General features: G+C 39.6%; 1 protein-coding gene and 1 long non-coding RNA gene across 2 annotated transcripts; both read left to right on the plus strand.

Moving 5' to 3' along the window:
- The first annotated feature begins 192 nt into the window (after positions 1-192).
- Positions 193-1,025, plus strand: LOC120291645. The gene is made up of 4 exons (XR_005549717.1): positions 193-265; positions 363-420; positions 714-797; positions 992-1,025. It is a non-coding gene; the product is annotated as an uncharacterized LOC120291645 (long non-coding RNA).
- A 2,991-nt stretch (positions 1,026-4,016) lies between these two features.
- On the plus strand, positions 4,017-12,086 carry LOC104429424 (receptor-like protein 9b). Its single transcript, XM_039309996.1, has 12 exons — positions 4,017-4,267; positions 6,038-6,156; positions 6,396-6,554; positions 6,643-6,711; positions 7,115-7,183; positions 7,845-7,997; positions 8,812-8,964; positions 9,089-9,145; positions 9,427-9,746; positions 10,012-10,348; positions 10,481-11,148; positions 11,712-12,086. Exons 1-12 carry the CDS (start codon positions 4,017-4,019, stop codon positions 12,084-12,086), a joined length of 2,730 nt encoding a protein of 909 aa, XP_039165930.1.
- The last annotated feature ends 549 nt before the right edge of the window (positions 12,087-12,635 follow it).

A 12,635-nucleotide genomic window follows, 5' to 3' on the forward strand; every position in this document is an offset into this window, starting at 1 on the left:
CGTCGGGAAAATAAAGCCCTTTCAATACTCGCTCCATAGGGCTTGAGGGGAGGTAGCTAATCGCCGCCTGTTTGCCTAGCATGGCTCGATTAAAGGTAATCGATCCTTAAACCCCATGCCCCCGCATCTTTTCGAGTCTTTAACAGTCCCACTTTTTCCAATGCAGCCTCTTTTAGCATCACCATTCTGCCACCAGAAAGACGCAATACGTTGTTCTATGGCTCGACAGATCGATAATGGCAGCTTGAAGGTGGACATGGCATAGGTAGGAAGGGATTGCACGACACTTTTGATAAGCACCTCCTTACCTGCCTTTGTAAGCATTTTTTCTTTCCATCCTGCTAACTTAGAGTTGACTCTAGCCATGGTCCACGAAAACATCTCTTTCTTGGATTGGCCCCACTCAGTCGGTATGCCCAGGTATTTTCCTGTTTTCTATAGGATAGGAACTCTCAATTCCATCGCCAAATTGTGTTTCAAAACTTCTGGACAATGCCTACTGAAAAAACCCCTGATTTATTCAAATTAATAGCTTGTCCTCGTAGCATAGCAAGTATTGGTTTAGTATGAGGTGGAGGTTCGCACTCGTAATGGTTCCATCTAGAAAACATATAACGTCATCGGCGAACAGCAAATGTGATAGTTTAGGACAGTGTTTATTTACCTGTATGCCTTTGAGTGTGCCTTCTGCTAATGCTTTCTTCATCATCCAGGTTAAGACATTGGAGATGAGGATGAAGATATAGGGTGATAGTGGATCCCCTTGTCTGAGTCCCCTCGAAGGATGGAAGAGAGAAGTTGGTTTGCCATTTATCTTTAAGTTAAAAGAGACTGTTGTTATGCATTGCATGATTAGGGAGACCCATTTAACATCAAATCCCATATGCAACATTAGATCTCGCACAAAATCCCATTTGATTCGATCGTATGCTTTCTGCATATCAAGCTTCACAATTGCGTGATGTTTTGTCTTCTTTTTGGTTATGCGTAGCTGATGCAGAACTTCCTGGACTATGAAGATATTGTCCTGATTTGCCTCCCGAGACGAAAGCTCCCCGCTCCGGTTCAATGATAAGTGGCAGCCATTTCTTTAGTCTCGTTTGCTAATAGTTTTGATATGACTTTGTAGCTAAAGTTACACAGGCTAATGGGTCTCGTATTGGCTGATGGTTTCAGGTTTTTGACTTTTGGGATCAACACGATATGTGTTTGGTTAAGTCTGTGGTCAAGAACACTAGTCTCGAAAAACTCCCCGCACAGCTTCAACAGGTCAGTCTTAATAGTTTCCCATGACTGTTGATAGAAAACACCATGAAAGCCGTCTGGGCCTGGAGCCTTGAGAGCTCCCAGCTGGAAACTGCTTCCTTTATTTCTTCCCATAGAGGTATAGCCACTAATTCTTCATTGATACTCTCTCATATCGGTGAGGGACATTGGTCTAGGATCGGTTGATAGTGTTGGGGACCATCAGAGCTGTATAGATTCTCATAGAAAGCTTTGATGTGTTGCTGTATCCTTGTTGGTTCTCTGCACCAGCTTTGATCTTCTAATTGTAGCATTGTAATTCGATTGTTTTGTCGCCTTTGGATTGTCGTGGCATGAAAGAATCTGGTGTTTTGGTCTCCCCAATGTAGCCATTTGATTCGTGACCTCATTCCCCAGAATTGTTCTTCCTGTTTTCTCAATGTGGCTATCTGGCTGATAATCTGCTGCACTTCCTGTCTGCTTGTGTGCTGACTTGAAAGTAGTAGAATTATAGAATAAAAATCCCAGCAATATAATGCCACTTTGCTATCATAGAAGTTGGAAAATGTCAACTAAATGATCTACGGATGCCATCGGATGGAAATTTTATTCTGTTAGTTGTCGAGATGCCGTTCGATTAAATTTTTGTCTTTTTTATGGCACTAGATTCGATTGTTTTGGACTTGCCTTCCAATGGCAAAAGGCCAAGAAGAAGAAGAAGAAGAAGAAAAGGGGCTAGCTTGCTGCTTGAGCAAAATGTCTCAACATGGATAAACATAGGACAAAAAGTTGTATTTGGGTTGACGGAGGCATCTTTGCATGAATCCAGTACATGTATCTAAATGAAATTGGAATGATAAAAAAGATTGGTCTTACGTAGATCTCACGCGGTTTCTACCAAAAATGACTGTTTGAATTCGTTATAACGTTGATACTATTATGGTCGATGAGTGACCGCCATATAAATCGGGCTCAGGCACCGATGCGAGGTCGTTGTCCCTTAAAATGCAAGTCAAGTCAATGGCCCGTTTAACAAGTCATGGAATTTTGTTGCTAGTGATGCCCCTAATCAAGGGTCCCAAGAGATATGCTTTTGAGATCCCAATTCACACACGGACTCAGTCCATTTTCAATTTTATGGAACACATAGCCATTACATCAAGAGGAAAGTGATTGGTAAAAAGATTTAATCTGAAATATCTATCTGGTCTCCCTATTATGTCATCTTTTATCACCATGATGTCATTATTTATGTAATTTTTCTTTAAGGTTAATACCCTGAAAAACCACAAACTGGTACATTTGTGATAAATTTACTATAAACTAATTTTTTGACCACAAAAAACTTCAAACTGGTATATCTTTGACAAACTTACCACAAACTAGTATATTTGTGACAAATTTAGCCTATGTTAGTTTCTGTTAAATTTTATGGTCAAATTACTTAGTTGAATGTAGACTGTTGTTTTAGTTTGGGATTTAATATATGTTTGTCACAGTTGTACCATTTTTGTGGTTTTTTGTATTATTAATCCAATTTCACAAATGATATATTTGTCATAAATGTATTAGTTTGGGATTTGTGGCGATCGAATAAATTAATTTAAGGTAAATTTGTTACAAATGTACAAGTTTGGAGTTTTTTGTGATCACTTGAGATAAATTTATCACAAATGTATCAATTTAGGGTTTTTCATGGTTAAAAAATTCGTTTGAAATAAAATTGTGATAGGTATTCTAGTTTGGGGTTTTTAAGAGTATTAATCATTTTTCTTATTCATCGGACTAAGCCAGGCTATCAATTCTCTATGTGAAATCAACCATGACTTTCTTTATGGAACGACAAATTAGGTAATGCCTTTAATGGACTCATTAACACATACTAGATATGCTCGAAAATTACGAACTCTCGTGGAGGAAACAACTGCAGAGTGCAAAATTAAGTTTCCCTTTTGATCGGCCTCGTCCTCCAATTTCATCTAAATTCGGAAATTCTACATTTAGTACCCTTTAATTTCAGGAAATGGGGATCGCCCACAAGTCATCACCATCATCTTCCATCAATGTCTCAACATGCCACTCTCAAGTCGAGAACGCAAAGTCATGGACAGAAAGGGGTCGTTGGACGCAGAATTCCACGTCCACACCTGCCCCGGACCAACTGTCGTTTCAGTTTTATGGTTTCCGACGAAGGATAGAAGAGATCATGAACATGCTAAGAAAGAAAACCATTCAAGAAAGCGCAACTTAGGATGTAGCCTTTTGTCGAAACTGTATACTGGGCAGACAACATCTCCACGTTTTAAGAGGGCAACCAGTGAAGTTATTGTCCAATTATATCAACGTGGTATCTCTGATAAAAAGATATGAGCATCTAGGAAAGCTAGTTTGCGTGCAATCCAACTTCATTCCAGTAATAAAGAAACTGTCTCTACTTAGAGATCTTTTATGTGTTGACGAATAAATCATACAGGATATGCAAAAACTCAATGGCCATTCTCGCATATTCCCAAAGAGAGCCCACGCCACAGCTGTTTGCGTAGCGGATTATGATATCCCCAAGCTCCCGCCGCCGCATCACAGCCGTCCACGAGTCCCCTTGCGTCCCGCGGCGAATCACCAATGGTCCAGATGCGACTGTTTCCCCTAAGGTAGGAAACCCCATGCAGGAGGAGGTGATCCCTTTCTCTAGTCGTCACCCCAAAATCGATCTCGATCGATCGATCGATTAGGTCAGAAAATTCAATCGAAGTTGATTCGCGAGCTTGGACATGGCTGGAGGCAAGAGGAGATTGAATTCGAGGAGAAACGGCGGCGGTGGCAGCGGCACCGACGGCAGTGGCAGCTTCAACCAGAGCAGCAGCGAGTCCGGTGGCGATGGGTGCGGCGGAAGAAGATGGAGGGGAGGAGGATTCGACGCCTCAACATCGATCAGAGCCGGCCTCTCCGTCGAAGGGGGCGTCTTGTCGAACTGGCATTACTCAACATCTTGTCAAGACCTCGTCTTTGGCCCCTCGACGAGGTCCATTTCTTTCGGTTTTGCTCGTGCTTTCCTTCGATAAAAATGAGTCCATATAAATACATTACAAACATCAAGTGAAGGTTGAAGGTAGAGAACTCGTTAGACATGATGATCAAGCATGTTCGTTTGATGAAACTTCAGCTTTACTTGAGTGCAATTGTCATCCATCCATTAGGGCATTGAGAAAATGGCATGGATGATGAACATTATGACTTAGTTACAAATATCGAGGCAAGGTAGATAGTTGCAAAAATATGTCTTGATTTTGAGCTGTTATGTGATCTAACCTAATTGGATAAGAAAGAAATCCAAAAGTCTTTCTGTGAATGGCGTATATATTGGAGAATTTCTTTTATTTGGTGGGATGTATTCATGATTACATCTAAACCTTCAAATGTAAAAGTTTTGAGAGGATGTTGCTTGGATGTTGGGTAAGAAAAAGATACAAGTTCAATTTGGGAGGTTTGGGCGTGTAGACTCCGGCTTGTTAAACATTGATGGAGAAATTTTTTTGTTGACAGTTGTCAAGGGCCCCAGTAGCAAATACAGTGAACTCTTACGATCAAATTTTCCGCGGACTTTAATTGCCTACTTGGGATTTTCTTATTGGTTGTACAAAAGAAAGCGCGTGGGTTCAGGAAGTGGTTAGAGAAAAGAAAATAAATTAAAAGCAAGCTTTTGCTTTCTTGGGTTTCCTTTACTAAAGAAGCCAAATAGGGGGTTCCTTTTGAAATTGAGCCACCGCACAAAGAACAAAAGAAAGAATGTATGGACGCTCTTGAATTAGCTGTCCAAAGGGTTTGGCTTTAGGCTTAAACACACAGTGATTTGCACTGTGAGCTTTACATCTAATTAATTTGTTTATTTGTAAACACTTTTGAGTTTGGTCTTAATCTAGGTGTGGGAAATACTCGAGTGTGTAAGCAATTATAACTCTAATTCTCTGATTACATTGAATTATTTATCGCCGGCTCTCCCAACGGGTAGGTACCAATATTTGGACCGAATCACATAAATATTTGGTATCTTTGTTGTTCCCCGTCTATTTCTTCAATGTTTTTGCGTTGTTTTAATAGCAAGATCTTGTCAATTTTCGCTTTACTTTTACAACATGTCTACTTTTGAGATGCCTCTAGTCAAGATCACTTTTTGCCGAAAGTTCCAAGTAAATCACAAGGCTTGTGCTTTACTTTGGATAGAGATTGAATTAGTCATATAAATGAAAATGGTTGACTAGGCTAGGTTAGACTAACCGCGTGGAAAAATTATGCCAATAGAGACTATTGGAAAATTCTCCGCCAACGAAATCTGGCCATTGCGTAACATACATTCCCTGCTTGGCACACTAATTAACCTTGTCACCAAAAGTGGCTGAGCTACATTCATCTTTAAAGATGACCAAGACTTTGGCCATGACCACAAGTTTCACACTCAAGCAGAGGCGCTGCTCAACTCTTATAAAATTGCTCTAACTTGCAAAAAAGATGTTAACTCCAGAGTGTGATCCATATAAAGTTTGGCCACTCAAATTTGCAGTCATGAAAAGGAAGCACTGTGGGCGTTTGTGGTGATTTGGGGTATTGCATGTTTATGTGGCTCTCATGGGTGTCGGGAGCAAGAAAGGGTTGCCCTCTTAGCGCTCAATGCCACATTGGATCTAACATATATGGTGGACGCCAAGGGATCATATTTTAACTGTTGCAGCTGGTTAGGTGTTGAGTGCAACCTCACCACAGGATGAATCACTCAGCTAAAGTTCTTTGGTTCGAGTTATCACTGTTTCGGCTCCAAAACTTGGTACCTAAATGCTTCTCTACTTCTTCCCTTTGAAGAACTCAAGAGCCTCGACTTGTCTTTCAACTATTTAGGAGGGTGGATTGCACCAGAAGGTATAAATTCGGCGTTCGTCCATTTCCTATAAAAAAAAAGAGATAATCATTATATAATGATCTCATAAGTTAATCACATCTAGGTTCTTACTCACTTCCTACATCATAGATGATTATGTCCACGTCATCATTTATTCACGAGTCTACGACGTATTTCCCCTTGAAATGGCAATATCTATTTGCACGTGTCGCTGAATGGATTTCTGCAGCTTTTACTGCTTTTTATTGTTTGTTTGCAGAACCACACTTGCTATCTTCAAGGCGGAGCAAACTAGAGGTGCTTGACTTGAGAGGGAACTTTATGGATCATTATATTCTATCCATTCTCGATACAATTCCATCTCTCCAACATCTGATCCTCAGAAAAAGTAATTTGAGTGGGACTTTACATGTGGATGGTAAATTTCTCCAACTTATTCTCTGCTTATAATTCAGTATAAAATCGCAATCCTTGACTTGAGTTAACATTATTTGTGGAAAAATTAGGTGCTTTTAGTAATTTGATGGAGTTGGATATGAGTTATAACGCAATTGATGCAGTGGCTATTGCTGAAGGTACCGTTTCAGTTTTCATGTAGGAACCTCATTTTTATTCGTAAGTTAAACTAAGTAGCTTGTGATTCATGTAGGCAGGCTCTTTGATACCTATACGTGTGCGTCATATTAAGAATAAAGAAGTCATATATTGCAACCCCCTTCTCTTTCCATATAGAAATGTTACTGATTCAAAAGATTCCTATCCCAAGGCATATGTATGGGTGCCTTCATTTTTTACTCTAGATAATTCTATTTTACCCATTCATGGTACAATTTCGACTCTTAGGTGTCCATGCTTCAAACCAACATTTGAATGGGACTTCACATGTGAATGATAGTTTCTTCAGCTTATTCTTTGTTCATAATTCCATACAAAATCACCATCCTTGACTTGAGTTAGCAATGCTTGTGGATAAATTAGGTGGTTTCAATAATTTAAAGGAGTTGGGCAGAAGTGGTAATCCAGTCAATGTAGCGGCTATTGCTGAAGGTATTATTTCAGTTTTCATGTAGAATCCTCGTTTGTATTCATAAATTAAACTAACTCGACTATGATTCATGCATGCTCTTTAATACCTTTACATGTGCTTCATATTAAGAATATAGAAGCCATCCCTTCTCTTTCCATATAGAAATGTTGCTGATTTAAAAGATTCCTATTCCTAGACATCCGCATGGGTGTTTTCATTATTTTCTCTAGATAATTCTATTCAACCTGTTCGTGGTACAATTTCGACTCTTATGTGTCTATTCTCCAAAACAACATTTGAATGGGACTTCAAATGTGAATGATAGATTCTCCGACTTATTCTATGTTCATAATTCCGGACAAAATCGCCATCCTTGACTTGAGTTAGCAAGGTTCATGGATAAATTAGGTTGTTTCAATCATTTAAAGGAGCTAGACATAAGTTGTAATGCAGTCAATGCAGCAGCTACTGTTAAAGGTATTGTTTCAGTTTTCATGCAGTATCTCTCATAGCTTTACATGTGCGTCATATTGAGAATATAGAAGTCATAAATTAGGACCCCCTTCTCTTTCCATATAGAAATGCTGCCTGATTCAAAAGATTCCTGTCGTGAAGTATTCGCATGGGTGCTTTCACAACTTTATTGGCAAGCAAGTTATTTTCTTGGAATTTTACTGGTAGGCATAAAAAACTTGAGCCACTTAGAGAACCTCTACCTGGATGATGTCCACTTGAAGGATGTGGGGACCATCGTGCGAGCATTAGGGGCACTATCATCCCTCAAGATCCTTTCTCTCCAAGATAATACACTAGAAGGAACGATTACTACTCAAGGTTAGTCAAACCCGTTAGTAAATGTATACTCATAATAACGCTCCATTCGTTTTGTGGAAAACAATTTCTAAGAAAATATTTTCCAGATTTTCTCTCGTTTAGGTTACGAAAAACAAATAAGTGAAGGAAAATATTTTCCTACAATGGAAACGGCATTTTCAAAAGTGGGGAAAATGAGAATCATTTTCCATTCTCTTTCTTTCACCAAAACCTATTTTCCTCCATGCTATCTTTTTAATTGTTTTTCTTTTCTCAAATTTTAAAAATAAAATATTTAACTTCTTCCTTTCTTTCTTTCTTTCTTTTTTTTTTCCTTCTTATTATATTTCTTTCTTCCTCATTTGATCGCCGACTATGATGACTGCCAACGACTGACCATAGGCGAAGGACAAGCTCGCCAAAGGCCGAGGCTTCACCATTCTAACAAGGCTCGAGCTCGTCTACCTCGGGCAATCTTGATGTCACTTGTGGATGGTGATGAACCGGAAAAGAAGGAAAAAAAAAAAGAAAAATAAAAAGATATTTTTGAAAGGAGTACACGGATGAAAATCAAATTGGATTTTCCATACCAAATGGTGGAAAATATTTTCTAGTTCATTTTCAGATTTTAGCCTAATATCAGAAAATATTGTCATTTTTCTTAAAAAATGACTTCTTGGAAAACATTTTTGAGAAAAGTAATATTTTCTGCGAAACAAACATAGCCTAAGTTTTTATTAAAATATTCCATTCACTCATGATATTTCTATGCCATTTCTTGATTATGTCTATGTAAGGAAATCTGATGTTCAATAATCTTTTGTTTTTTGGGAAGATTTCCATAACTTCAGTAAGTTGGAACAGCTCATCTTGGATCATTCTTCGTTGAACACCACCATGGGAATCCTTTACAGCCTTGGTCCTTTGACATCTCTTAGATTGTTGTCCTCATACAACACCGGTCTTAATGACAAACTATCAGATCAGAGTAAGTCCTAATCCCTCAGTGTAAAACTTGGACATAAAATGAATCCTTCATGTGCGTGTATGTCCTTGTTATATGTTTCGATATCTACCATTGTAATTGAATTGACTTGTGATATCAATAACAGGCTTGTGTAACCTCGTAAAACTAAAAGAGCTGGATCTTAGCAGTAACAGAATTACTGGTGAGCTTCCTACATGCTGGTGAAACATGACATCTATTCGGGTTCTATTTCTTGAAGACAATGAATTCACTGATAATGTCGCCTCATTACCTCACTCGAATTGCTCTCCATTTCGGGTAATTATTTTGATATCCCCTCATCACTCAGCCCACTTGCAAACTATTCAAGACTTAAGGTCCTCTTGCTTGATGACAACAACCTAACAATTGATTCCAAAGTTGTGTCTTTGATCCCAAGGTTCCAATTGACAATTTTTAGAATGTCAAATAGTCTATCGAAAGGATTCAAAGTGACTTCTCTTGGCTTTCTCAATCATCAATATGACCTGAGAACCATTGATCTCTCCTCAAATGACATTCTGGGTCCCTTTCTAGCTTGGTTGTTGGAAAACAACACTAAGTTGGAAAACCTTTTTATGGCAAATAACTTATTTGCAATAGTTGAGGTTCCATTGATGACCCTTCGTAATCTTTCGATGATGGACATGTCCAACAACGACATGAGAGGAGAGCTCACGACTGAATTTTGTTTAAATTTCCCAAATCTGTCCAACCTTAATCTATCAGCCAACAAATTAGAAGGGAATATTCCATATGAACTGGTTTGTATAAAATCCCTATATTCCTTAAACCTTTCCCACAACAATTTCTCCGAGGGACTACCTATCCAGTTACTAGATAGCAACTTATCATTGCGTAGACTCAACGTAGCATATAACAACTTGCAACGAGGAATCGTGTTTTCCGACGACACCAAGAACCTAAATTTGTCAGACCTACACTTAGAGTGTAACATGTTCATTGGATCTCTCTTTACTCATAAATCTGTTCCGATTGGACGTTAGCAACAACTTTTTCATTGGTAAGCTTCCTAGAGTGATTGCAAACATGTCAAGGCTTGCGCTCCTTGACTTGTCCAAAAATAAGCTAAATGGCCTCATCCCTCAAGGACTCTTTAATCATCCTCGTCTCGAGTATTTGGCTTTGTCTGACAACAATCTCTCTGGTTCATTACCATCATCTTTCATAGGACCGGAGTTGACACATATCCATCTGAATGGGAACAAATTGAATGGTTCAATCGTGCATCTGCTCCCTAACAGCTCCAATTTGGTGACCTTGGATTTGAGTGAAAATGAGTTCTTTGGAAGCATACCCTATTGGCTAGGTAACCTCTCTCAATTAAGCATTCTTTTACTGAGAGGTAATCGCTTCTATGGAACATTTCCCAAGCAATCGTGTAGATTGAAAAGCTTAAGTGTGATCGATCTTTCTAAAAACAATCTGTTTGGTCCATTACCTATTTGCTTGGGACCCATAAATTTCTCCTCTACAGGATATGCTGATAAGGTAGCTTCAACATGGTTATCATATATAGAATCGCCATCTATTCCTTATGTGAGCACAATTAGAAGCCATACCAGGTACGACCATGATAGATTTCTAGTAAAGGAAGCATGGCAAATTCCACATATTGTTGGGTTCACGGCAAAAAGAAGATTTTATGCTTATAAAGGCTACGCACTCCTTAACATGGTAGGACTAGATTTTTCTTGCAACCAATTTAGCGGGGAGATCCCACCAGAGATTGCAATCTCACAGGACATGATTGTGTTGAATCTGTCACACAACAAGCTTACAGGACATATACCGATGTCATTGTCGAACCTCACACAGATAGAGAGCATTGACCTTTCCTACAACAACTTGACTAGTTCTATCCCTGAAGAGCTCACTCGGTTGAATTTTATGGGAGTCTTCAATGTGTCTTACAACAACTTGTCAGGAGCCATACCAAACAAAAATCAGTTTGGGTCATTTGATGAAAGCAGTTACTACGGAAACCATCTTCTGTGTGGTTTGCTGTTGAGTAATGATTGTTCGACAACCATTAATGTTAATTGCTCGGCAACAAAATCACATGGGAAAGCTAAAGAAGATGGTTTCATAGATGGAGAGACATTCTATATCAGCTTCGGAATGTCATACATGACGGTTTTACTAGTAATTCCGATTGTTCTGTTCATCAACCCCTAATGGCAGCAAGGATGGTTTCATTATGTGGAATTGGTTATCACCACATGTCGGAGCTTGTTCATCACATGCTGCTATTTTGTGCAGGATGGTTTTCGAAAATTGTCCAGTGGCCGAACAATTTAGGTTCTCTCGTTATGCATTTCTAGGTAATGGTAGGATTGGGTTTTTTCCTGTTACTTGTTATTGTCATTGATCAACATTACGTTAATGTAAGTTTTCACCTTCACAACTGAATAAAGTCTTGTTCTAATTTCCTTGAAGACAATACATGGTGTGATCCTTTGCTCTTTTGAGAAGGTGGTTTTTATGTAGTTGCTAGCTCATCTCTATTTGGTTAGGTGATCATGCTACTAGTGATAAAAAACAATACTAGAAAAACACAACTGTCTCTTCTCACCGTTGTTATTTTTGCCATAGCACATTTGCTTTCATTTCCGAATGAAAATTTTCATCTACGTATATCACTCGGTCCATTCGCTGATCTCAGTCTCTCACTCGTGTTGATCTGGGTTAGTTAAATTCTTTTACAGGATGGTTTGCATCCAGTATCGACGTTCGGAGATACAAATGGAGAAAATAAAATGGAATTTTCTCAGCCCTTCATTCTGTGTGGTTCAAAGGACAGCCAAATTGTTGCTTATGTAGATGAAGGGCCATCGTCAGTGGATCAAGCAAATATCAGTTATGAGTATCATTCAGATTTTGTTCTGGGTGATAGCTCACACAGAGGATTGGGTTATTGTAATGAATACGATGCAGCTCCAACGGGAATCGAAGCATCATCAGGGAAAATGGAAAATCAAGAAGAGTCACAGAGTGGCATGTCATCGCCTGAGCAGGAAGTGGATTATCGTGAGAGCTTTGACTCTGGAGCAGCTGAAAAGGGGGCTCAGCTTTTGTCATAGGATACATCCACGAAGAAAAATTCTGGGTTTGTATCAATTGGGGGATTGAAAATATATACGGAAGATATATCCGATGAGGAAGATGGTGAGGATGATGTTGTGGCATATAGTGATGAGGAAGACTCAGAGTCGGGGTCGGCTGAGCAGGATGGAGCGACAGATTCTTTTGAATGTGATGACTCCGAGGACATGTCTGATAGTGGTTCATTGCACCTCCTCCGCCATCGTCCTCCCCCTCTACAGAAGTCGCGCAATAAATAAGGGATTTGGACTTTTAGCTGGGGAGGCGGGACCCTCACCCCACCCGGGTGGGGCCCCAACGCGGGACTGTACACGCGTCAAACTCACAGCAACCCTACCCCTTCTTCTTCCCCTCCCTCGCACTTGCGAGACTTTTTATTTTTACAATCGTGGGGGGCCCCACCACCCAAGCAAGGGGCCGGGGGGTCTTCCACTTTCGGGAAGAGGGATTAGGCGCGTAATGGAATTCCGGGTAGACACGCACGAGTTCACCACATTTGACCCGTACACTCTCCGAACAATTGTTTT

The sequence above is a fragment of the Eucalyptus grandis genome, chromosome 3, assembly GCF_016545825.1.
Source record: "Eucalyptus grandis isolate ANBG69807.140 chromosome 3, ASM1654582v1, whole genome shotgun sequence".
Lineage (NCBI taxonomy): Eukaryota > Viridiplantae > Streptophyta > Magnoliopsida > Myrtales > Myrtaceae > Eucalyptus > Eucalyptus grandis.